At 46.7% G+C, this 25,386-nt stretch overlaps 3 protein-coding genes across 7 annotated transcripts in view; 1 reads left to right on the top strand and 2 right to left on the bottom strand.

Annotated features, from left to right (window-relative positions):
- EIF2AK1 (eukaryotic translation initiation factor 2 alpha kinase 1) overlaps positions 1 to 17,137 on the top strand; it is a 30,672-nt gene extending 13,535 nt beyond the window's left edge. For 2 of the 4 annotated variants that reach the window (XM_079899068.1, XM_079899066.1), the window contains 9 exons: positions 179 to 278; positions 810 to 870; positions 1,196 to 1,523; positions 2,720 to 2,831; positions 6,859 to 6,959; positions 12,429 to 12,540; positions 12,764 to 12,846; positions 13,926 to 14,159; positions 16,329 to 17,137. In XM_079899068.1, coding sequence (XP_079755194.1) covers positions 179 to 278; positions 810 to 870; positions 1,196 to 1,523; positions 2,720 to 2,831; positions 6,859 to 6,959; positions 12,429 to 12,540; positions 12,764 to 12,846; positions 13,926 to 14,159; positions 16,329 to 16,439 — 1,242 coding nt within the window. In that variant the 3' untranslated portion in view covers positions 16,440 to 17,137. Of the gene's footprint in view, positions 1 to 178; positions 279 to 809; positions 871 to 1,195; positions 1,524 to 2,719; positions 2,832 to 6,858; positions 6,960 to 12,428; positions 12,541 to 12,763; positions 13,278 to 13,925; positions 14,160 to 16,328 lie in introns of those variants that run through there. The other 2 variants (XM_079899067.1, XR_013824121.1) reach the window with 2 other exon arrangements.
- Positions 6,973 to 12,422, bottom strand: ANKRD61 (ankyrin repeat domain 61). The gene is given in 6 exon segments (XM_079899072.1): positions 6,973 to 8,117; positions 8,119 to 8,321; positions 8,324 to 8,754; positions 10,205 to 10,299; positions 11,232 to 11,295; positions 11,297 to 12,422. Coding segments are annotated over 6 exon segments (1,245 nt in total). The 5' UTR covers positions 11,446 to 12,422; the 3' UTR covers positions 6,973 to 7,814.
- Positions 17,138 to 17,212: 75 nt separating the features above from the next.
- On the bottom strand, positions 17,213 to 25,370 carry AIMP2 (aminoacyl tRNA synthetase complex interacting multifunctional protein 2). 2 transcript variants are annotated; one of them, XM_079899071.1, is made up of 4 exons: positions 25,268 to 25,370; positions 20,440 to 20,646; positions 18,477 to 18,708; positions 17,213 to 17,650 (listed from the first exon to the last, which is right to left on the bottom strand). In XM_079899071.1, exons 1-4 carry the CDS (start codon positions 25,280 to 25,282, stop codon positions 17,262 to 17,264), a joined length of 843 nt encoding a protein of 280 aa, XP_079755197.1. In that variant the 5' UTR covers positions 25,283 to 25,370; the 3' UTR covers positions 17,213 to 17,261. The 2 variants fall into 2 exon arrangements, with proteins under 2 accessions (XP_079755197.1, XP_079755196.1); XM_079899070.1 differs by having other exon boundaries at positions 25,148 to 25,288.
- Positions 25,371 to 25,386: the final 16 nt, after the last annotated feature.

The following is a 25,386-nucleotide window of genomic DNA, read 5'->3' as shown; positions in this document are numbered from 1 at the left end:
GGCCCGCGTACCGCAAAAAACAACCACAACAACAACTGCATTTGTCTCTCACAAAAGTATTCTCATTATTTTAACACAGTCTAGATTCCTCGTACAGAGGGAACAAGTATTATTTAATACCATGAACATTTAACAAATTTGTCAGTAAAAACCAGCTCTAAGTATGTTTCTTCTTCAGGTACTACGGGAAGTTAAGGTGCTGGCTGGTCTTCAGCATCCTAATATTGTAGGCTATCACACTGCCTGGATAGAACATGTTCACATGGCCCAAAGGCAAGGTGAGCGGTTTTAGATGAAGCAGTTGAAGGGTTGGTAAATTTCAGCCCGTGGGTGACATCAGGCCTATGTCTGTTTTTGTGCACCCCACAAGCTGAGAATTTTTTTTTAAAGAGTTAAATCAAAGGAAGAATTATTTTGTAAAGATTATATGAAATTCAAAATTCAGTGTCAGTAAAGTTTATTAGAACACAGGCTCGTTCGCATGTGTTATCTTTGGCTGCGTTTGCACTACGGAAGCAGAGTTGAGTAGTGGCAGCAGGGTCCCCGAGGGCCCACAAAACCTGAAATATTTACTGTCAGGTCCTGTACGGAAGGTTCGATGAGCCCTCGCATAGTTGAACAGCTCTGTTTTTGTCTTTTCTAAAATCTGCCAGTCATTTGAATAAGCTTGGTGTATTTGCATTTTGCCAGAAGGTCGTGACATTTTTAACTTCTTGTCTCATTTGGTCTTACTTATGTATTTTAGCTCTGCCTTTGACTATAAATTAGAAAACTGGGCTGCTTGAAGATTTCCTTTTGTTTCTGTTCAGCAGATAGAATTTCTATTCAGTTGCCATCTCTGGAAGTGATCTCTGACCAGGAGGACCCCAGGTACGTGGGCTGCCGTGTCCTTTCACGCCCTAGACGTTACCTCCAGTCACCTGCCTTGGGTCGCCTTTGCCTTTTACACCTAGGAGCTCAGGAGTGTTTTAGACTTCCTTTTTGCTTATTTTCATTACAAAATGTTAAGTTATTTTCTTCCTTCTCTCAGGTATTTCTCAGTATTTTTAAGTAAATGCTGCTGCTGGACAGATGGGTTGTCTCTTTTGTCAGGAGTTTACCAGTCAGTTTCATACAGGCCTGAAGGAACAGTTGAGGTACACTGGATCTTTTTTTACATTGGTTTTTATCTTTACTGTTTTTTTTTGGCCTCCAGAGATCAGTGTGATGTTAAAAGTGATGAAAGTAACAGCCCATCCATTATCTTCGCCGAATTCACCCCAGAAGAAGAAAAATCCTTGGGAGAATCTGGCGTTGAAAATCAGAATAATAGATTGGTGAACTACAGCGCCGGTGTAGTCACAAGAGATGCCGGTGAATTTGAACCGTCCCTTGAGCCCCAAGGAAAAGGTGTGGCTGACGAGTCTTCCAGATCGATTGTTGGGCATCGGCTGCCACTTGGGCATAATTCAGACCTGGAAGAGAATTTCGCATCCACTGAGGAATCTTCTGAAGAAAACTTAAACTTGTTGGGGCAGACGGAGGTAGATGAGTTTCCCAGAACCTGCGCATTTGCTGTTTCCCTGTAATAACGGCGTGCAGGACGGTGATTAGACGCGGCCGGCCCTGCCCCGCAGGCGGCTTCCCTCCTCAGCTCCCCGTCCCTGTCTCTGCCCTTGCTCTTCTGCCCTCGTGCTGCCTCCTGACACGTGGCCCGGGTATTTGGTCCTCCCTCCTTCTCTTAGTAAACAACTCCTGGTCCTCTTCTGACCTCCCTGACTGGGGCATCTCGTAGGTACACCCCGGAGCAGGAAGCAGCACACACGTTCTGTTTCTGTGGTTGGTGAGCATCGTGCTATCCAAATATATTTATGCAGAAAGATTTCCTGTATTTTGGAACGTGACTGTAGAACATGTTATTAGAACACAGAATAGCTGTCTGAATAGGTGGATCACCAGGTCAGCTTTCAGTGTCCTAATTACAGTAATTAGGATTACACTGATGTGCTGGTGTTCTCTCCCTTACTGAGTGTTAGTATTTAAACTGGAACGTTAACAGGGTCTGCACATAACCTGTCGTGTTGGGATCACAAAACTGTACATACCATCTGTACACTCACACGTAGCATTAATTCTGGCTGTCCAGGAATATGAGGTTCTGTATTTTTATGAAACACAAAACACTTTGAGTAGCTTCCCTGAATATAAAGGAGTTGAGTTTGAGGGACTTTTCATCAGAATCATTTCATTGCTCTGTAATACATTTGGGAAAATTTCCTGAATGGGCTACAGTGAGCTTAATTCTTGCTTACTTTTTTCTTGGACAAATTATTAGTTATGTGAAGCCAGATAAAGTGTGTGCACACTCTGGGGTATCCACAGAGTAGCGGAATACCATACAGCCAGCCTGATGCTGTATCTTCAGCTTTAAAAACTGTTTATCTCGAGAGCAGACTAAACAGTTTCAGGCCCACGGACTCTGTCACGTTCAAGAGCTTCTTCCATTTAATACCTGCCTAACCCCAGCCGGGCCTGCCTCTGCCCACTTGGGTCATGACGCGTTGTGTTAAGTATTGCTTTATTCCTCTGTCTCCTTCACTAGACTTCGGGCTTCTCGGGCAGGCTTGTGTCTGTAGTCTCTGTCCACAGCACGTAGCCTGGTGCTTGGCCTAGGGTTAGGCAAGGGAGCATTTGTCCGCTAAATGGTGCAGATGGGAGCCAGTGGTGTGTCGCCCCCTAGGTGCAGTACCACCTGATGCTTCACATCCAGATGCAGCTGTGTGAGCTCTCGCTGTGGGACTGGATCAGAGAGAGGAACCAGCAGGGCCGGGAGAGCATGGATGAATCCGCATGTAAGTACCATGTGGGTGTTCAAGGGCTGGGCTGGGAACTACAGACAGGCCTGCCGCCTTCTGCCTGCAGGTGCTTTAGATTGAGGGAAAAATCACATTTTTAAAATATAAGTAGGTATTTGGAAGTTAATATTTTCTGTTATAGATACATAGTTTGTTGATATTTAAGAGTACTATGCTAGAATTTAGTATAATGATTTTAGGTAGAAAAGTCTTTTAAAAAATTTTTAAGGGAAAATTTAAATATTTGTTTTACTTTTTTAAACTGAAAATGTGATACTTTGGGACTTCCCTGGCAGTCCAGTGGTTAAGACTCTGCGCTTCCTCTGCAGGGGGCACGGGTTCGATCCCTAGTCGGGGAACTAAGATCCTGCATGCCGTGCGGTGTGGCCAAGAAAAAAAGAAAAGACTGAAAATGCGATATTTCTATAAAAAGAAACCTTTAAAGAAACCCTGATAGAAGGGCATGTGGTCAGAAGTTTGTCTCCCTCAAGATCCACGTCCCCCGCTCCCCTGCAGTTATACAATAGCCTCTAGAAGCACTCTGTTAGGTTAATATTTGTAGAGTATTATAACACTGGTTCTCAGCTTAACACTGCACGTAGAAATCACCTGGGGAACTTTTAAAAAGATGTTGTCAATAAAAAAAAGTAACTTTACAGTGGAAGAAACGTGACAAACGCCCCCTCAGCAAGTAGTCAAGGTCAGCATCAACAGCGATAACTCACGTTGATAGTATGTGCCCTTGATAAGAGGCTGTGAGAAGGGCACGGTATCTCTGTGCTTTTCCTCCCCCAAACCCATAACCCCAGTCTAATCATGAGAAAAATAGACAAATCCCAGCTGAGGGACATTCTCCAAAATACCTGACCAGTACTTCTCAAAACTGTCAAGGTCATCATAAACAGGAAAAGTCTGAGAAACTGTCACAGACCAGAGGACCCTCAAGAGGCATGACAACTCAGTGTAATGTGGTATCCTGGATGGAATCCTGGAACAGAAAAAGGACATTAGGTAAAAACCAGGGACGTCTGCGTAGGCTGTGGATTTGTATCGGGATCGGTGCATTGTGACATGTACCAGACTGATGTAAGGTGTTGGTGACAGGGAAACTGGGTGTGGGGTAAGTGGGAACTGTCTTCTCAGGTTTTCTGGAAATCTAAGACTGTTTTTAAAAATGAAATCTTTTTAGAAAAAGGGTGTTGTCTGGGACCACACCAGTAATTTTTCTATAATTGGTCTTGGATAGGGCTTGGCCTTTGTTATTTTTTGGTGAAAGTTCTCTTGTTGATTCTAATGTGCGGCCAAAGTTGAAGTTCACTGCGGTAGATGATCAAAATAGGGGATGCGAGTGACCTGATTTTAAGTAAAGGCTCAACTAAATAGCAATCATTAATCATTTGCTGTTCACTCCTAGTGACACTATAACCCTTTATTTGGCCTAAAACACAGGTCAGTTGGCCTACTCAGAATCTTAGACTAGCTTCCCATGGAGACGGAGACATAACGTCTCTCTCCAGCAGCTCCTCAGTGCCCCTCTGTTTGCCATGAAATTAGAACCTGCCAGACTTCGTTCAGTTCAGTCATGGTAAGTGGTGCGTGGGGTATTTTTAGGGCCCAGTAAAACTGGATCCTTGGCCTGCTGCATGCACATTCTAGTGCTATGTGCCCATCTTTGTGGAAAGAGAATCGTTCATTCCAGCCCCGTGTGCAGTTAATCTTGAAGCTTACGTTGGGAAAGTGAGTCCTTAACGAAGTGTGGGGTGAGAACTCTAATCTATACCATCCAGTACGATAAACCCGTCAAAACAGTGAAGGCAAGAGATGGATCATACTGCTAGCAGGATGTATATTTTTCTTTTAAAAAATATTTTAAAATAAAAAGTTTTATCTTTGTAGCATTCCAGCCCTGTGTGTCCAGCTTTACATCAATCACATTTTTTATGTGAATCATTCCCAGCTCCCATGAGCGGCACACCTGGGTTTGAGTCATGGCTCTGGTACTCACCAGCTAGAAGGTTTTGGGCAAGTCAGTTACCAGTTTTGTCTCTATCCTCACCTGTAAAGTGTGGATCATCCCCATTTTATGGGGTTATTGTGAGGATTAAAGCAGTGTCTGCAAAGGATGTAGCACTGGGTGGAAACTGTGATCACTGGAGCGAGTCTGTGTATAATTACTGAGTCCTCCAACAGTTACCTACCGTTTGGATGTGTTAGGTGAGTTAAAAGGAAAACCGAATCAAAGACAGACCAAAGTAAGGTAGTTATTCTGAATAGTTGGGAAAGTCAGAAAGCCCTTCTTGCATTTCTTCCCAGACAGGTTGGTCACTTCAGGGGCGGGGGGGGGGGCGGGGGGGGGTCATACTAGAGGTACTTGTAATGGAACCATTGTTTTTGTTTTATTTTTAAAATTTTTATTTACTTTCTGGCCGTGCCATGAGATTTGCAGGATCTTAAGTTCCCCTACCAGGGACTGAACGCGGGCCCCGGTAGTGAAAGCGCAGAGTCCTCACTACTGGACCACCAGGAAATTCCCTGGAACCATTGTTTTTACACACACACACACACACACACACAGAGTTTTCTGTCTTAAATACTTGAGGTCCCTAAATTATATGCTAGACAGTGTAAGAGGAGGGTGTGGAATAGGTTTGAGCTCTATAACAAAGTCGGCTCATTCAGGGAGAAGGGAGCATGTGGTGCTCTCGTGCTCAAAGGTAAACAATAGGTTTATGATTTTATGTATTTATTTATTTAATATATTTATTTATTCTGTTTATTTATTTTTGGCTGCATTGGGTCTTCGTTGCTGCGCGGGGGCTTTCACTAGTTGCAGCCAGCAGGGGGCTACTCTTCGTTGCGGTGCGCGGGCTTCTTGTTGCAGTGGCGCGGAGCACGGGCTCTAGGTGCTTGGACTTCGGTAGTTGCGGCTCGTGGACTCTAGAGCGCAGGCTCAGTAGTTGTGGCGCACGGGCTTAGTTGCTCTGCGGCATGTGGGGTCTTCCTGGACCGGCGCTCGAACCCGTGTCCCCTGCATTGGCAGGTGGATTCTCAACCACTGTGCCACCAGGGAAGTCCCTGATTTAGTCTTACCAAACCTCTCCACCCTCTAAATTCCCATATTATGTTATGATATTAATAGATTAATTAATTCGTTTACCTTTTCCCCCCTCTACTTCATTTGTCCATCATTTTTGGAAAATGTGGCATTCCAAATCTTCCAGGCAATAGAAGCTCACCCCTTGGGCTAACATAATTTATCTTTTTTCTTATTCTGTTATTTGTAATAATGTGTTTAATCCACAGCGGGCCAGGACACCAGATTTATTAGCATTAAACCCCAGATGTCAGGGGTTGAAGGGGACTGAAACGTAGTTTAATCTAGTCACCCGATGCCTGAAAATTGTTTACAGAGCAGTTAATACAGGGGCTCTGAGTGACATGAGAGGTCCTCTCTTTCTGGTGACAGAAGTCCATCGACTCTTGGGAGCTGGTTTGCAGTGGCTTCTTTGTTTGCTGATTTCTAGGTTTGAAACCATTGTGGAGTATTGACTGTGTTGACAGTCTGAATGTTGTGTGGTGTCAGGTGTTAATGTATTTATAACTACGTTCATTACATGTTTTTTTTATAAAGTTATTTATTTTTCGTTGCGTTGGGTCTTCATTCCTGTGCGCGGGTTTTTCTCTGGTTGTGGTGAGCGCAGGCTACTCTTCGTTGTGGTGCATGGGCTTCTCATTGCAGTGGCTTCTCTAGTTGTGGAGGAGGGGCTTCAATAGTTGTGGCATGTGGGCTCAGTAGTTGTGGCTCGTGGGCTCTAGAGCGCAGGCTCAGTAGTTGTGGTGCATGGGCTTAGTTGCTCCGCAGCATGTGGGATCTTCCTGGACCAGGGCTCGAACACTTGTCCCCTGCATTGGCAGGCAGATTCTGAACTACTGCACCACCAGGGAAGTCCCCTCATTACATTTTGATGTTATGTAACAAGTGAAAAACTATTAGAGAAATAAAACTATTTTTTTTAACTTAAAGGTCCTTATGTTATGGCCAGTGTTGCAACAAAAATTTTTCAAGAATTGGTGGAAGGTGTATTTTACATACATAACATGGGAATTGTACACAGAGATCTCAAGGTAAGTGGGGAAGATTAAATCATTGACAGCTGCTTACAGGGATGACTTGGGTATTGGATTATTGAATTAAATGAGATCATGTACCCTAGTTTATTTACCTCGGAGGTTATCATTACCTTTATATTGTATAAATCATTGTTCCATAGGTCTAGAATGTGAAAACTTTAGATTGAATTTAAAAGGAGTAATCTTTGGGCATTCGAAAATTCTAGCTGTTTTCAGGTAGTAAGTGTGCTCTGAGTACTAATATAACTGATGATGCTAAATGTATTTCATGCTGACAAAAATACTCATTTCTGCCTTAGAGGTAAAATCTGTTTCTGTAATTATCCCTCTTAAAAGAAATTTAACATGGGAAATTTAACTTGGGAAATTTTTTTCTGGTGTTTTAAAAATCTGTAATGACTATTCCAATTTTTATAAAAGACTATCAAGAAAGAGAGACAATAGGGAATTCCCTGGCGGTCCAGTAGGTGGGACTCCAAGCTTTCACTGCTGGGGGTGCGGGTTCAGTCGCTGGTTAGGGAACTAAGATCCCGCAAGCCGTGCGGCATGACCAGAAAAAAAGAGAGAGCGAGAGAGAGCAAATGTATTTACTTCTTTGGCTGAGAGTTCTAAATTAATTTACTTACTTTTGGGGCAAAAATTAAATCATGGAAAATGCATTTAAAAGACTATTTAGGAAGAAAAAGTTAATGTGCAAATCATTTTATTTTTTGAAAAAGGTTTAAGAACCAGTCGTTTGTACATTTGGGATGTATAAGGTGATGGGTTAAGTATTTTCTGGGTACACGTCTAGCCAGAAAATGCGATGTGAGTTACTGAAGTTCTGTGGCTCTGTGCAACTTTGAGATCTTATTTCAGGAGGTGAGCTAAACCATAATAACCACATACAGAATTCCAGATCTTCGCTGGGAGAAGTCGCTTCAAGTGCTGTTTTTGTTTCTCCCCACAAATATTTCTGACATTTCTTTTACAGTTGTCCTCTAGGGATAAGGGTTTTTGGGATAACTTTATTACGGTTTCCCTTAGGAGGTGGAATTCTGGGAGCATGATTCCTGCAGGTAGAATTCCTTGGTCATTGGTCAGTCTCAAAGGATAAGAGTGGTAAAGCAGCCTGGTGAGAAGTGCTGCGTCTCTTATATTGGAACCGCGCTGGAAGGTACATATATATCAGAGATTCCCCATTTCTTGTTAATATGTTAACATTGGCTTCAAATTCGAGCAAGAGATTATTGCCTCTCTGCCTCCAAAACACCTCGTGGCTCGCGGCTTGACCTTCACGGTCCTGCGTATTCACCTGGGCTCCGTGAACGAGCAGCAGGCGGATGCAGCTCAGGCCCGCGGCCAGCAGCCGGCCGCGTTGCTTGATGTGGTGCACACCGCCAGCTTCAGGGCCGTGTTGCCTGTGGAGGAGACGGCGCAGTTGACGTTTGCCCCGTGGGCAGTGAGCGTTTCTATCACCTGCTTATTTAGTATATCTGCAGCCATGTGCAGGGGTGTCATGCTGGACTCGTTTATGGCGTTGACCTGGGCACCGTTGTGGGCCAGGATGGAGAGAACCGGGTAGGTCCCGTACGTGATGGCCAGGCGGAGCCGGGAGTGCCCGTTGCTGCTGTCCGCTCGCGCATTCACCTGGGCCCCGTGTTCGCACAGAATGCGGAGACACAGGACTGTGTTGTTCTGGATGTCTGTCAGGACCCTTTGGATTCTGTTCCCCGGCTTCGTCCGCATGGTAGAGGTGATGGGCCAGTGCAGGAGCATCAGGTGGCGCGTGGTGAGGCCTCTTGTGTCTCTGGAATAGGTACTGATGGCAGATTGCACTCAGTTCACAGTGGGAATGGCTCGACGCGGAGAGCTACTGCTTAAGCAGGCAACATTTATTTAAGATAATCCCCCGTAATTACTCTAGAGAAGTGTTTGAGAATCTGCATTGCTGTTTAATTTCTTGGGGTATCCCAGCGTCTTGCGGGGACAGGGTGGTATGCATCACAGCACGGAGGGGCCCAGCTTCCTATCGCAGCTCATGTCAGCTTTGTTACTCCTGCTGGGACGGTGGCCTCTTCCAGGTTGCATCTCAGTTAGCTCTGTGTCCACAGCCCTGAAGCCCCTCAGGGCTGTGCTGAGTTAGCAGCCATTCAGTAAAATTGTGCGGACTCGAGTGTGATCCGGAATTCCCACAGAAGTGAGCCGTGAAGGGGCAGAACGCCCGCTGACTCAGTCCCTGGTGGCCCCGCACCCGCTCCTCTACCTGGCCTTCTCACTCGTGTGTGTGGATGGCAGGGGCTGCAGCTGGAGTTTATCGTCAGTCCCTCCCCAGCGCAGGCGGAGTGAGAGTTTGACAACTCGGCCCTCATCTCCTTTCCTGAAATCTCTCAGGATTGCCTCCAAAATTCCTTGATTGTGGCAGAGAAAAGGGAAGGTCTCTTATGAGCATCTGACCGCTCCACTGGGATTAGAAGATGACTTTTCAGTTCACCTGTTGATTTAGTGTAAGCCCTGCACCAGGGGTGTGGGGAAACAGCAGAGTTCCCACACTGCAGAGCTTACAGTCAGGTGTGGAAGCATTAATCCGAAAGAGCTAAGTAAACAGGTCAGTGGGCAAAGAGGTCTGCAGGCCCCACCCAGGGCGAGAAAGGGTGGGAAGGGTGTACTGAGGAATCCTGTGGGGAGGGGGAACATGATGGTCCAGTCCTGGGAGGACCTGCAGAGCTGGAGTGGGGCTCGGGGGCAGGGTGAGAGCAAGACGGGGTGGGGCGCCCTTCCAGAGCGTGGTAAGGATTTGGGGCTCGACTCTCTTTTATACCATGTACTTCTCCCATTCATTTAGATGATATTTATTGGGCACTTAGGAAGTGTCAGCATTGGTTTAGGCGGTGAAGGTATACTGGGAAGCAAGATGAACTTCTTTCCAAGAAAATCCCTTGCCTCTTCCCATTTTCTTATTTTTCGTATCTAACTTAGGTTGTTAAACTCCCTGAGGGCTGTGACCAGGACTTAATTTTCCACAACACCATTGCTGAGCGCCTAATACTTACGATGCTTTAAGTGGGCTGACTGATTTGTGTTCCTGTATTATTTCCGGTTTTCAGAGGATCTCATCTAGTCAGTAAGGAAATTGGTTTATTCCAAACGTGGTAACCTGTAGTCCATCACCCATGGAGAATGGATGAGTCCAGACATGATCGGGAAAGGAACACAGATCGTGCGTGTCCTCATTTAGAAACCGTCACCTGTTGAGTTACCTTACTTCTGGGTCTGCTTCATGTTCTAACAAACAAAGCAAACTCTGTGCCTTGCGGTATTCCGCAGCCAGGATGGGGATGATGGACTGCGTCTGCTTTGGGGGGAAAAAATACATTACAAGTAGCCCGATATAGTTAGAATAATTGTGTTAGCTTGCTATTTCAAAGGAAATAATTGTATTTAGCATCTCTTTGGTTCAGTATTTCTCTGTTATGTGCGCTGAAATTCTCCTTTTGCGTTTTAAATTACCCCAAACCAGACAATTTTAGATTGATATTATAAAAATCTGTATTTTACATACATGCAGATTTACCAAGGCAGCAGATATAATTTACTTAAAGCTTCGAAAGTTGATTCTTGTGAAGAGCTCATTGTGTAAAATTAATGGTAATTGCTATCAAGTCCCTTGGTCCTTAAATTGGCCCAGAGAGTCATTGACAAGTAGGTTTTGTTTTTTAAGCCTTTGCCAAAGTCATAGCATCAGTAGTATAACCTGCACGTTTAGGGTTTCACAGTTAATGCTGCTTGTATTCTGTCTATGATTAGCAGAGCTGTTTATACGAGTTCTTTACACACACACACACACACACACACACACACACACGCCTTTACAGCATGACTGCAAGATAAGGGCAGAGGGTGACTTTCTGAAAAAAATTTAAGTTATAAGGGTAATAATTACTGTATAAAAATTCAGAAAATGAAAAACTATATGTAAAAAAGGGAGAAATAATTCCAGCACACAGACATAATCAGCACTGGCACATCTGAGAGGATGACATTAATGTTCTTCCAACGAAGCGAGCCCCAGTCTCTGCTCAGTCAGTGCCCCTGTGATCCCTGGAAGGAGTCGTCACAGACTCAGCAGAACACGGCTTTGGGTGTGCGGTGTGCTCAGCGTGGACCATCCAGCCTCGGGCACGGTGAAGGCAGCCAGGTGTAGTGAGTCCTCAAGAATCAGGTGGCGTTCCTTCTGAAGCATCACGTTTTTTTTTCTCAAAGTGACTGAGAGGAGAAGGCGGGTACCTGGCTCAGCAGTGATCTGTAGCTGGTGGAGTCGGCCAGAGCGGCCGCGGGCTGGTTGACAGGTGGCTTCTAAGCAGAGCCCGAGTGCGGTGCTGCCCTCCCTCAGGATGGCCTCGCAGAGCCCGGTGTGGAGTGACGCCACCGCGCCCTCTTCCGGGGCCTGGGCCCCGCCAGCCACCAGCCCCCTGCTGCCTCTCTTGGTTATGTTTCCCATGAGTACAACTTCGAGGGGGGACTTAGGAATTCAGGGCAAACGCGGTACAGAATTGGTCAGTCTCAGTCTCTTTATGATTCTTTCCATTCAGTTCTAGAACTGTTGAGAATGGTATCCGTGAAGATGATGATGCATTTTTATATCAGAACCAAACTTTTTCACATGTTGTTCCTGTATCTACAGTGCCAGCTACAGGAGCACAGTTTCCAGGACTTTCTACTTAGTCACAAAAGCGTAGCCAGATTATCATCTTGCACCTAAGATTGTTTCTGTTTTCTCTTCCCATTCAGCTACTGTTAGAAAAACCTGACAACGCTAAAATAAGGGGATTTATACAAACAAAACATTTACATTAAGAAGACCTAACTTTTAAGTTAAACGCTTTCTAGTTTTTAATGGAATTCCACCCCGCCTCCAACAGAGGTGCATTTTCCACTGGTCTGGGGGTACTTCCGTCGGGAAATGTGTTGGGTCTGTGATGACTGCTTCAGTAGAGTGAAATGTGTACCTTTAGAGTGTGACCTGGCCGTCCCCAACCCTGGCTAACATGTTAGATCATCTGGGAGCTTTAAAAAACATCCGTGTTTTCATTAAAAATAATAATAATCAAAGTCTTTGACTTGTTGAGAGGATAGTAGTTATTAAAACCTTCTTGGTGCCTCTGAGGTCCCGTCAGGGCTGAAATGCACTTGTGCACAAGCATGCTCTACATTAGTGGAATAAGCTGGGGACTTTAGGTAATGTCGACGCCTGTGTCCACCTCCAGGAAATCTGATTTAATCCGTCTGGGGAGTGGCTTGGCCGCTGAGATTTGTATAAAGTTCCTCCGGTGATGCTGATGTGCGGCCGAGTTTGAGAACCACTGCTCTCATTTTTAATTCTTGAGGGGCTGTTGGCTTCTGAGTTGAAAACTCTCAGCATCTACATGTTTTCACTGTTCATTCCAGAACACCGTGGGGTTGACCTGTTCTGTTTGTTTCCAGCCCAGAAATATTTTTCTTCATGGCCCCAATCAGCAAGTAAAAATAGGAGACTTTGGCTTGGCCTGTGCAGACATCATACAGAACACAGACTGGGCCAATGGAAATGGAAAGAGTAAGTTTGTTTTGGTGGTTGTTTTTGTTTGGTTTTGCATTAAAAAAGAGAGAGAGAGACATGGTTGAACACTGTCAGTATTTAAAGAGAATCAGAAAGACTTAACAGCAAAGGTGAGATTTTAAAAAAAAAGCAACTATCATTTCCTTGGGAGCTGCAATGCCCTGCTCAGTCAGGGGTCTTTAACCCTGCCATGCTTAATCTCTGGCTTTTCAAATTACAGGGACACCCACACATACCTCCAGAGTGGGCACTTGCCTGTATGCTTCCCCTGAACAGTTGGAGGGATCCGAGTATGATGCCAAGGTAGTGTTTGTCACCTTCTACCCTTTCAGTGGACTTACCCTGCAGTCGTAAGTAACAAAAAGTACAGTAAATGCAGTGGAAGGTCTGACGTCGAAGTGATTTGGAAATAGCGGAGTGTGGTAGGTTATCTCTTACATCAAACTACCATAGTGCGAAGCCTCACTTTTCAACTGAATCTGACTTTTTTAGGCTATTTTACTGTTTCCAAATCCGTGGTTGTCACAAAATAATTTTTGCAATGAGCTTTCCCTTTAAGATACCACCTTCCCTCAGGAAGGCAGGATTCACCAGAGTCTGTTTTCAGCCGTTCATTCTGCCTTCAAGCTTATGTACATCAGTGCCCCCGACAAGTGTGCCACCTGCTTCCCTCTGAGGCTGAATGAAGATGCGGAAAAGTTTTAATCCAGCTCGTTCCTCGAAGGAATGTTAAAGTAAATTCTTTTCTCAAAATAACAGCCTAGTAAATTTTCTTCCTTTTGATGAATCATTCAACTTTTTAGTGATTGGGAAAGAGCTGCCAGAAAAACCATGGCAGCTCCGAAAATCCTATGTAGTAAACACCTTCCTAAAAGACTGTTTTTAGGAAAAGTGACAGGTTTTATGCAGAGTTTGCTAAAACTTTACCAAGAATGCCTAACTCTTAGCGGAGGCAGAGGTGGGACCGGGGTAGGCCGCAGGGACCCTCGGTGACCTCTCATGTCTCTCTCAGGCTATACCTGGCCTGGGTTTTCAAGGAGCCGTGGAGTCAGTTGTATGGTAGTGACCGCTCTGGGTGGCCGGGATCACCCCTGCCCCTCGCCCGGCCCTCAGTCCTTCGTGCCCCTGGATGCCCCTTTTTGGTGTTAGAGCTGGGGATTGCAAGAGTACAGCCATCTGTCTGTAGATCACCTACAGCAGATCCAGCTGGCAGACACCTGCCTCTGTGAGGGACGAGCCAGCGCGCTGTGTTCCCTCCGTTGTAGGGACTGTCGATCATCCTTCTGTGGAAAATCCTCTCGCTTTTGAAAGGAAGGCGGGTGGGAATGGAAATGTTACTCTGTGTATTTCACTACTGATTGACCGTTTCCCCCCTTTTTCAGTCAGATATGTATAGCTTGGGTGTTATCCTGCTGGAGCTCTTTCAGCCGTTTGGGACAGAAATGGAGCGAGCACATGTTTTAATGGGTTTAAGAACTGGACAGATCCCCGAGTCCCTCAGTAAAAGGTGTCCCGTCCAAGCCAAGTACATCCAGCACTTAACCAGAAAGAGCTCATCCCAGAGGCCGTCTGCTGTTCAGCTGCTGCAGAGTGAACTCTTCCAAAATTCTGGAAATGTATGTATGATTTTTTTAATACTGGGGGAAATATGAAGCTTAAAATGGAATTTGTTTAAATTGTGAATCCCATTTCACGAAGCGCAGTTGAGCTTAGAGTCAGGTTTATGGAAACAAAATATTTCAGCCCATTCTCAGAGTTGCCAGTGGCGTACTTGTCAGGGAAGCTAGATGACCACTGCCAACTGTCTACTCTGAAAATGGTCACATGGGTTCCAGTTTCGAGCCTCATCTTGCTAAGTCAAAAGGTTTTAGTTTTCCTTTCCAACTGTGGTATATGGCCTTTTATGAATTATTATAAAGTATCTACTAGTAGAACGGCACACACACCAAAGGATATAGGACAGCAGTGCTTCTCAGGGGAGCTGGAGCATCTGTGGCTGAGACCGCCTTACCCACCCTGAGATCTCAGCATCCCCGTGTGGAGTCTGGTTTTCTGTCCTGTGAGGGGTCCTGCTCCAGGCAGCCATCCCCTTCCTCCTTCCTGACGTGTCGTTTCAGTGCCAGGTATACACAGAAACTTTCTAAGACTTAAAAAACTTGACTCAAAGAGAAATTCACAGGTTCTCTAGTGCTTTGCTACTCAAAGTGGGTCCTCCGACCAGCGGCATCAGCCTTACCTGGGAGCTTGTTAGAAACACAGGCTCCGGGGCTCCCCCCCAGACCTGCACTGTAGTGAGATCTCCGAGTAACTTATACCCAGCGTGTGAGCAGCAGTGGGTGGACGCATCGGTTCCAGAGTGCGGTCTCCAGACCAGCAGCATAAAATCACCATGAACTCGACAGAATTCTTAGACCCCCCCCACCCCGCTTCCCCCACTGACCTATAAAAGAGACATCTGGGGGAGAAGGGGCTGCTCTCTGTGCTTCTGCAAACCTCGAAGCGGTTCTGATGCACATGAGTTGGGGAACCACTTGCAACTGGTTAGTTGATTTGTCTTTTGTTTAAGGCTTATTTGTGTTCAAGTAAAACAGTGAATTTTAGTAGATTGAACAGTAAATGGGTAGGTGTAGTGCTTTTCTCTCAGTCTCTGAAAATAGCAGATGTGGTTGTTAAATTGATATCCTTGTATGGAGAGAATTTTCTAACTCCCTGTGAAGCTAGAGTAGAGACCGTAGTTATTTGTTGTTAATGGTAAGGATTTCTCCTTCTTGCAGAATTGTTTATAAAGTAACCTGTGCATACCTGCAGAGATAAATTTGCATAGACAGGTGGCCCTCACTTTGCACTTTGTGTAGTGCAGGACTGTGACAATGACCACGCAGAGCTCACAGCATACAAAAGGAGCTTAATAATCAATGGGGAAAGTTACGGTCGTTCCATGACCTTTAAAAATGTTTGTCAGAACATTAAAACTCTCTTATTATCAGTTACAGATGTTTGTGGAAATGAAAAAAATTATAAAACTATAATTGAGAATGAAAGTGTTTCAAGAGTAGTTTGAATAATGCCCACCATCTTGTCCCGTAACCTAGGGCACGGAGTGAGCATCTTTTCTATGCCCTGGTGACTCGTCATACTCCTCGCTAAGTTTGGGTCAGTTTCTGGCATTTTACCTTCGGCACTTTTGACGTTATGATCCGTCCCCAAGAGTTCTTTAATGTGAAGTTTTCTTGGGGCATCTTCATCCTTCTCCTGCTCACGTTGATAAGCAGTCTTCGCTCAGGGCGTCCGATGGTGGCGGGATCAGCATTCCCACGATCAGCTCTTTCGTCTGTAACACCGTGCGTTTGATATTCACTTCTAGCATCCTCACTTTTCATGACTTTGCTGTACTTTCATCTTCGTTGGCCAGTTCCCTCTTTCAAAAACGTCACGTGGGTTTATCACTGGGAGACAGGAGGCAGCACAACTCCACACACTGCCCGTGTGTGAACCGACTAACGGGTGCACGGTGACCAACCAGCAAAGCCGTTGAAAGAAGTGATGATTGTTCCTGATTATGACATGTATGGTGGGTCACACAGTGTTTCGTGGACTGAAGTGCTAAGGCAATTAGTCACTATACCTTGGTAACTGACACTTAACCCACGTTGCTGGGTGACGCGTAATAAGCTGTGAGAACTGGAATCCACGCATATTGGAAGTGTGCAGAGAGGCAGGCCTGTATGTTTAAAAGTAAAGGAAGAAGCCGTTGTAACGGAGCATAAAATTTTCTCTCTTTACAGGTTAATCTCACCCTACAGATGAAGATACTAGAGCAAGAAAAAGAAATTGAAGAACTAAAGAAGCAGCTAAGTCTCCTCTCTCAGGACAAAGGGGTTAAGAGGGTGACTTGAAAGATGGGGGTGTGCCCGTGTAGCCTCAATAGGCTCTGTAGATATGAGAGTGGACTTTTTAAGCTAAATAGTCAACTGGAATGTAAATTTTCAGTCTTTATTAGGGTGTGGCTGGTATAACTCTAATTGCATTTAGTGAGCCTGTATAAGACGTATTAAAGCGAGGCTGTGAAAGTACCCTTTAAGGCTGGCATTTTGAACCGGAGACTGCTCGAAACGAAGCCTGTTCTGGTCTTGCCTTCCTCCTACCCCACACGCTCCTTTTCCTGGACTTCTCACTTTAATATTACCGTCCATCCAGTCTCTGAAAGTGAAAGTGTAGGCCTCATCCTCAGCTGTTCTTTCTCTCTTGAACTCTGCCTGTTGACCACCAAGTCCTCCTCTAGGTTCTACTGCAGAAACCTAAGTGTGCTCTGGACCCATCGCTGCCCAAGCCCAGGCCCGCGCATGAGCTGCACCGTTCCAAGTGGACAGCTGCTGGCCTTCCTACCCTCCACACTGCGCTGTTCCCACGGGCTCCCTCCTTCCTCACAGACTTGCTTCCCCCCAAGTCTACATTCCTTGAAGGCAGCGACATGATACGTTTGTATTTGTACCCCAGTGTGCCTGCACGTAGCTGGCAATCGTCACGGTATACTGCATACAGTGTTGCTGGGTTTTAAATAAAATGAAAACCACAAATTAATTATATGATGCATTTATTGATATTTAACCACTGGCCTAGATAGAGACTTTGATTTTAGTACAAGTCCCTTTACCAATAATAGGCACAAAACAGCACCATCCTTAAAATTTAAACCCGTTAAAATCAGTGACTGAGGCTCACTGAAGGAGCTCGAGGGCCATGTGAAAAGGGGCCAGGTTTTCACAGGCCCTCATCCACTTCTGCACGTTGGCTGGCGCTGTCCCACTGCAGCTCCCTGTCTGCTGGAGAACGGACCACAGCACGACATCCGCCACCGTGAGTTCATTCCCAACGAGCCAGGGACTCTTCCCGAGAGCAGAGTTCATGGAGCGGAACACAGCGGCTTTTTCTTTACTGCTTCCCTCTTTTAGCTGAAAAATCGCTATATCTACCCAGCTATCTATGAGGGTTAAATTCACAGCATCCTGCTTCTGGCCAAAGAGAGAGAACAGGAAGCGTGCAATGTTCCCTTCTCCTTCGATGGGACACATCGTTTGGACACTGAACTTCATCTGAGTCTTCGGCACTGAAAAGAAATAAGCACTCCATGAAATGTCAACAAGAGCAGCACTGCCGGAGGAAGTGCTTGTAGAGCGTGGCAAGGGGAGTCCCTGTTGGTCACGAACTGGTGGCGAGGGAAAGTGTATTTTCAAGAAAATCGCAGTTTTAGTCGGTCTCCAAAAGGTTAGTAATATTCAAGAAAGTTTAAACTGCAGGTTTAAACGGTGCAAACTTTAAGTTATAAAGTAACCATTTCTGGTATTTGATGATGACAGTTTTCAAGCTAGAAAGGACCTCAGACCATCTGTTCCAACCCCTGTGCCTAAGGACCTGGGCATGAGGCCTGGAGACCAGGGGTCCCATCTCCCAGGCCAGGACCTCCTGCTGCCCTCACCCTGGCTGTCCACGTGTGGCTGAGGGCAGTAAGGCCTCGATGGATGGACATGAACTCAATTCCCTCTGTAGGAACTTAACCGGGAGAAGTGCACACACCAGTGAGATAACGAATAAATGACATCCTGCCACCCTTTAATGGATAATGTCCATTAAAAGAGGACGTCAGTGTCCCCATAATGATGGGTTTTGGAATGTGAGGGCAAGATGGCCGTGACAGCCGTGACTCCCCTGCCCTGGCCGGTTAGACAGGATTCCCTCGGAGACTGCCCTCAGTTGAGCCCTTCACCTTCCCAGAGGAAGGAGAGCACCTCCGGGCCAAGGTGTGCCTGCTCCTCTCGTAGGGCCCCCACAAGCTCTCTAGACGTTGACGGCAAGCAGCCGAGGAGTCCGCGCAGCTGCAGGCCGCCCCTTTCCCATTCCCCATTGCCTCCTAGTCACGCAGCCCCTCCGCTTACCGTCCTTCCAAATCAGAGTAAAACCCAGCTGGTACTCGTGACGGGGCTGCTGCCTCGTCTGCTCGCCGAAGCACTTGAGGAGGTTCGCCGGCACACTCTTGACGGCTGAGTGCGTGTGAACAGTGGACAGGACCTTGTAGTGGTCACAGAGCAGCCGGTGCAGCACGAGCAGGGAGAGGGGTGGCGAGGCGGGGTTGGCGTTGATCACGATGTCCTTCAGTGCCCCGTAATCCTGGGGAGCAAACCCCAACAGAGCAGATGACACCAACAGCAACCCGAGTGCTGACACTGTACCAGGTGCTGTGCTTAGAACCCCACCAGGCTTCTCTAAAGAATCGTCACCTCCCGGGAAGAAGGTACTAATGTCACCCGGCCTGCAGCCAAGGATGTGAGTGCTGGGGATGGAAGGAAGCTACCAAGGGGGCTCGGCTCGGTAGGAAGCAGGGGACAGCAGCCAACTCCAACCCTCCACCCCTGCAATGCTGCTCCCAATAAATAAAAGGTGACGCTACTCAGATTAGTACAACATGTTAGGATTGACACCTCTATTTGTCCCTAAGTTAAAAAAAAAAAATCACACGTGTAATTACTCCATTTACTAAATCTTTCTAATGCCCGACAGGATATAGTTTCTACAGCAATTTGTTTGAGTTACGTGTCAATGAAGAACCCCTTGGAAAAGGGTCTTCGCTCAGGGAGATTTTAAAAAACTAGGTGTGAATTAAAGTGCCAAAACACACTGCCTTTTTATTTTGTTTTTAAAATTTATTTTATTGAAGTATAGTTGATTTGCAACACGCACTTCCTTTAGATGCGGACTATCTTATTTCTGTACATCCGCTCTTCATAACTAATGAACTCATATGATACAACAGAGGCCAAACTCTGTGGCTTTCTGTCCACAGCCGGCCACAATCTGGCCTCTGGTCTTGCCACTCCTGACCGATGCCCTTCATGTGGACCTATGCTGGATGCTCCGCATTTCTCTGAACATATCGTGTTACTTGATGCCGTGCCTTCTGCGGTGTCAAGATTCATCTGAAGCACCGTGTGCTCTGGGAGGCCCCCCGGCATGCTGGGACACCCGGCACAGCTGTCTCACCGACTCATCCCCTATGCAGACTGGCTCCCTGGGGGACTGGCTGAGTGGGGTCTCATGGGCCCCCGGCGCATGCAAACACGAACTGGGGGATGAAGGGATACATGAGTGCAGAGGGATGGACGTTACCAAAAACAGCTCTGGGGGAGACATGGCAATGCTGCCTCCGCTTGTTAGGTCTTTAAGCAGGACCGTTGTCTATCACCAATTCTGGGGGAGGGTGCTAGCAGGGATTCTCGGGACGAACCCTCTTGCACCCACTTGTAACAAGATATTCTTTCTTTGCGTTATCAGATTGTCCTGTAAATCAACTGAAGCCTGTAGACTGACATTAAAGGTGGCTGATGCAACTGAATTTTAACACAGCAAACTGAATTTAAGCAAAATACGTCTGAGGTATGAGACTGTGACTGGCTTTTAGCAACAAATTGCAAAAGGATCGGTGGGGATTTTGCGCCTAGACAGCCCAGGCTCTGAAATTCAGGCCACTCTCAAAGAGTCGGGGTGGACTTGGCTGAACTCAGAGAAGCATTGAGTGTACGACCATTTCTCCAGGGCTCGGAGTCTGCCGGGAGCTGCCTGCAGTAGCAGGAAGCAGGGACTCTTGACTCCCTCTTCTGCCTAAGGATCCCCCCCACCCGTTCTCTACCGGGTCTGAGAAATCCAGAAGCTGCATTAGAGCCTGCCTGGCTTCACTCAACGCTCATGAATCTGTTCTGTGCAAAGGCACAATCAGAGGAGGAATGTCCTTTTGCACCACCTTTGAAAACTCGAAAACCAAGGCTTTAATCCCAGCAGCACAATTTTCCAGCACTAATATCCACCTAGCGCGCCGATCTTCCTTAGCTTTCTAGATGCACTCACCTTTCCAAGCACGGAATTTAAGTCCAATGCACGGGTCGATAAAGCAGCGGGCTCGTCAGCTTGGATTATGTTGCTTACATCCAAGTCCGCGTCTGGTGTCTGAATCATCTTGGAGAGACCATCGACCGCAGCTTTCAATTCATACAGGCGTTTTAAAATATCATCTTGGCGGGACTCAAGAGCTTGAAGAGATGGGTCCGACTCTTCCTAAACAGACCAACATCAAAACGTTCACTTCCTCTCACATCAAAGCAGTCTGTTTGATCACTTGTCTTCCACTTAGTTCGAACCTCCCACCTTTCAGAAGACATTAAAATGAAGTTAGCAGAATCATCTCATTTGCTCCAGTCCAATAGGTCCTGCAAATCAATCCCCAAATGCTATAAAACAAATAATGTTGTGCCTGAAAGCCACTCAGAAATTGCAGGACTCCTATTTCAGATGATTTAGTCTTTAAGAACAGAGAAGGAGAGAAGACGAACACAAATTGTTCTTTCTATCAAACTAGTTCAAAATACTTTGCGTAAATGAATAGAAGATGATTGGGGGTGGCGATGAGGATGTAATCAATCATACTAATCGAAGGGAAAAGGGAGCACACACAGGTTAAGAGAAAAGTGTCCTTAGGCTTAGAGGTATGTCCGGGAGGGTCAAATGATCCATTCCCCAAATCATTTTCTAGGCAATACTGGCACTCACATTATCTTAGAATCATCTAGAACTTTTTCACTGCTGAAATGCGTTACTTCATAAAGAGGGAATATTCACATCCTTCATTCACTGAATCTGCATCTTTCTTGCCTGGTACAGTGGACTAGCATACCATAAGTAACTAATAACATTGGGTTGGCCAAAAAGTTTGTCTGGGTTGTTCCGTAATGGAACTCTTTGGCCAACCCAATATTTGCTGAGAAATAAATCTCAAATCTCTGCAGACTTACTTTATTGTTTATTTAATTTATTTATTTTTGGCTGCGTTGGGTCTTCGTGGCCGCGCATGGGCTTTCTCTAGTTGCGGCGAGCGGGGGCTACTCCTCACCATGGTACACGGGCTACTCACTGTGGTGGCTTCTCTTGTTGTGGAGCAAGGGCTCCAGGTGCGCGGGCTTCAGTAGTTGTGGCACACAGGCTCAGCAGTTGTGGTGCACAGGCCTAGCTGCTCTGTGGCATGTGGGATCTTTCTGGACCAGGGCTTGAACCCGTGTCCCCTGCATTGGCAGGCGGATTCTTAACCACTGTGCCACCAGGGAAGTCCCTACCAACTTAATTTTTTTATTTTTATTTTTTTGCGGTACGCGGGCCTCCCACTGCTGTGGCCTCTCCCGTTGCGGAGCACAGGCTCTGGACGCGCAGGCTCAGTGGCCATGGCTCACGGGCCCAGCCGCTCCGCGGCATGTGGGATCTTCCTGGACCGGGGCACGAACCCGCGTCCCCTGCATCGGCAGGCGGACTCTCAACCACTGCGCCACGAGGGAAGCCCCCAACTTACTTTAAAAAGCAATAACAAGAAACCTCCCAGCAGTCACACTGTGCAACCTATTTTCAGATTCACAAGCTCTCACAAAAGATAATCCATTTGAGTCAAGAGAACAAAGAACACGTTAAGCATGAGTAAGACACTCATGACTAGACAAAAGGGTCAATAGGCAATGACCTTGAGTTTATTATAAACACGCACTCGTGGCCTCCCCTGGTGGCACAGTGGTTAAGAATCTGCCTGCCAATGCAGGGGACACGGGTTTGAGCCCTGGTCCGGGATGATCCCACGTGCCGCGGAGCAACTAAGCCTGTGCGCCACAACTACTGAGCCTACACGCTGCAACTACTGAAGCCCGCGCATCTAGAGCCCGTACTCCGCAATAAGAGAAGCCACCGCAATGAGAAGCCTGCGCACCACAACGAAGAGTAGCCACCGCTCGCTGCAACTAGAGAAAGCTCGCGTGCAGCAACGAAGACCCAACGCAGCCAAAAATAAAATAAATTTATTTTAAAAAATAATAAAAAATAAACATGCACTCATGATACAGTGTGAGTGTTGGAAGAGTGCCTGATCACATTTGTATGCTGGTGAGTTTAAGGAACATTTTGTTTCTCCCCTTGTCACTCACAACACTGCCCTCTTCGCAGAGCCAATGCATCACCAACTGTTGTCAATTTTCTGGAATCCAATGACTTGTAAGTATGCCTCCATGGTCAATGCCTGAGTCCAAGACACCATTTTTCACCTGGCCTACTTCCACTGGTCACCTTGCATCCATTCTGGTCCACCCCTCCACCCCACCCATCCCTACGATGGCAGCCAGAAATCAAAACAACCTCTTAGGCTAAAAAGCCTAAGATAAATAGCTTGATAAATGGCTTGTAGGAATGGTTCTCTGCTTACCTCCTCTCCCATCATTCTCCCCATTGCTCTGTGCTCTGGCCATGCTGTTCTTTGGATCCTAAACCTGCCACAGGGCTTTTCCTCATCAGGTTCCCTCTGTCTGCAACACCCCTCCCCCTTCTCTCGGCTGGTTAATGCCGATTTACCCTAGAGCTGGATCTCCACGATCTCAGCTCCCCTCACCTGCTGCTCTTGTTTGAGATCAAACAGCAGAGAAATGCAAGATGACTACCATCTGGGTGGGACAAAGAAGGATAGGGTTCAGTGTGCCAATTAAACAGTGTGGTGCTGACTGGAAATAAGTGTGCAAAATGTGTGACTGGTAAGGCTGCCACCTGTGTGATATCCTCATGTTAACTCAGTATCAGTCCTCCTGAGTAATACTTCCAATCTTTTAATCCAGACTGTATGTGTGCATTCTTTGTGTACAACTTTGCTCATTTCTACAACTGGCAGTCGGGTCCCTGCCCAACCAGGGGCAAAGCACCTACTGTATTCAAAACCCGTCAGCACTCCCCTGAAGACTGAACCCAGTAGCTCGATCTGAGGAACGCAAGATACTCAAGTTCTGCTTTACCTACCACACCTTCTAATGCTGGCCTGTTGTTTTCCTTGTTCAGGAGAGACCGTGACTTGGCGTGCTGTGTTTATCCATTTGTTATTTTACATGGATTTAGAAGCTTTTTTTTTTAGAAGCATTTTATTCTTTGTGTTGCTCTCATTTCTCCTGGAGATGCTAGATTTCTAATGATCTATCCACATTGTTATCATCTGCTGTTATCATCTTCTAAGTTGCAAGTTCACAGTTAAATGCCCAAAGGAAGTAGTTAGCCAGCAGACTTAAAAGAAAAAAAAAAAAAGAAAGGGGGACTTGGTCTCAAAAGAGATGTTATGCTCTCCACTCTGGGGTTTTCTTTTTGATTCCATGGGACTGTCCAGTTGAGGGGCACCAGACCATGCCTGCATGGGAATCTCCAGGTGAAGAGATACTGGACCATGCTTGTGTTTTTGCCTTAGCTCTACAGTGAGACAACAGTTGTGTTATTTGGTTTCAAACTAAACTAACCACCGCCCTTCCAATCGAGGCAGAAAGGTCTTAAGACAAAGGATGACAGGGAAAACAAGCCACGAACGTTATCTATTCACTCATCTTGAGCCAGAATGGACAGAAAGTCTCTCCAGTTGGAAAATTAAAATGTGTATTTGCAATTAATAAAAAAAGTCAAAGTTGAGCAGGTACTTTACAAAAGAGGTGAAATCAAAATGCCTAATAAGCATGAAAAGGGGCTCGACCGATTTAGCGGTCTCGGAGATATGAACTAAATTACATTAGGATACCACTGTACAGCCACCAGCTTTGGGGAGGGTGCCAACATCAGAAATTCGTATACACTGCGGGTGAGAGCATAAACCGGGATGACCGCTTTGGAAAGCAATCTAATCCAGTTGAAGACAGACCAGCCCACTGAGCCAGCGATCCCATCCCTTAGTATATCCCCTATGCCTGCTCGTGTACAAGAATATTCTGCAGAATAATTCATAACAGCCTAAAATGCAAAACCAGCCGACGCCCGTGAGCAGCGGGATGGATAAAGCCCTGGGGGCACAGTCAAGCCAAGGAGCAGCAGGCCGCAGAGGACGAACGCTTTGCTTTCTCATGGCAGCAAAGGGATTCTTCAAATCATATCTAGAAGAGGCAGCCAGACATTGCAGGGCACACGCTGCATGCTTCCACTTACACCAAGACTACGTGGTTTAGGGATGCATACTCAGGTGACAAAATAAGAGAGAAAAGCAGGACGTAATGACCGTGGAAGTTGGGAACTTTGGGGGTAGTTTTAAGTGGGGCGCTGACAACGTGTTAACTTGAGTGGTGGTGACACTGGGATTCGCTTTATAATTCCTCAAAACGAGCATTTACGTGCTATTCGCTTTTCTGTGGGTAAAATTTCGTCATATAAAAGTTTAAGTAGTCATAAGCGAAAGAAAGATTCCAGATGGATAGCTATTTTAATAGTTGAGTTTACGGTCGTTCGGAGGCCGGCGGGCGCGTGAGGCTGGAGTGGGGTAGGCGATCGTGTCTGGTCCCCACGGTTTGTTCGCGACAGTTCGGGTCCCAAGGTCCGGGCCTGGAAGGACCCCTGCCCCTAGTCCTCCAACTGAGGGCCAGGGCGGCAGCGCGTGCGCACTGAACAAGAGGGCAGCGGGGCGGGGCCGCGGTGGAGCCAGGGCGCCTGAGCACTGGACGGGCGGGCGGCGGGACTAGAGCCTTGGCGCCTGGCACTGGGCTGATGCGGGGCCGGGGAGAGGGCCGCGCGCTCCTACCTGCACGTGGCTCGCTGCTGGCGCGGGGCTGGCGATCCTACCGTGCACGTTGGGGAGCCGGTACATGCAGGTGGGAAGCTCTACACGGAGAGATCCACTGCCCTCGTGATAGGGCTTTACCTGGTACATCGGCATTGTGGAACCCAAGGGAGGGAAGGTGGCGGGTGAGGGACACGAACGCTCAGAAACCGTGCAAGTCCACGACAGGCTGCGGCCACCTCCTTTCCGACCCGGAGGCT

The sequence above is a fragment of the Stenella coeruleoalba genome (genome assembly GCF_951394435.1).
Source record: "Stenella coeruleoalba genome assembly, chromosome: 15".
Taxonomy (NCBI): domain Eukaryota; kingdom Metazoa; phylum Chordata; class Mammalia; order Artiodactyla; family Delphinidae; genus Stenella; species Stenella coeruleoalba.
The sequence above is the reverse complement of the archived record's forward strand: the minus strand, read 5'-3'. Positions and strand labels throughout refer to the sequence as shown.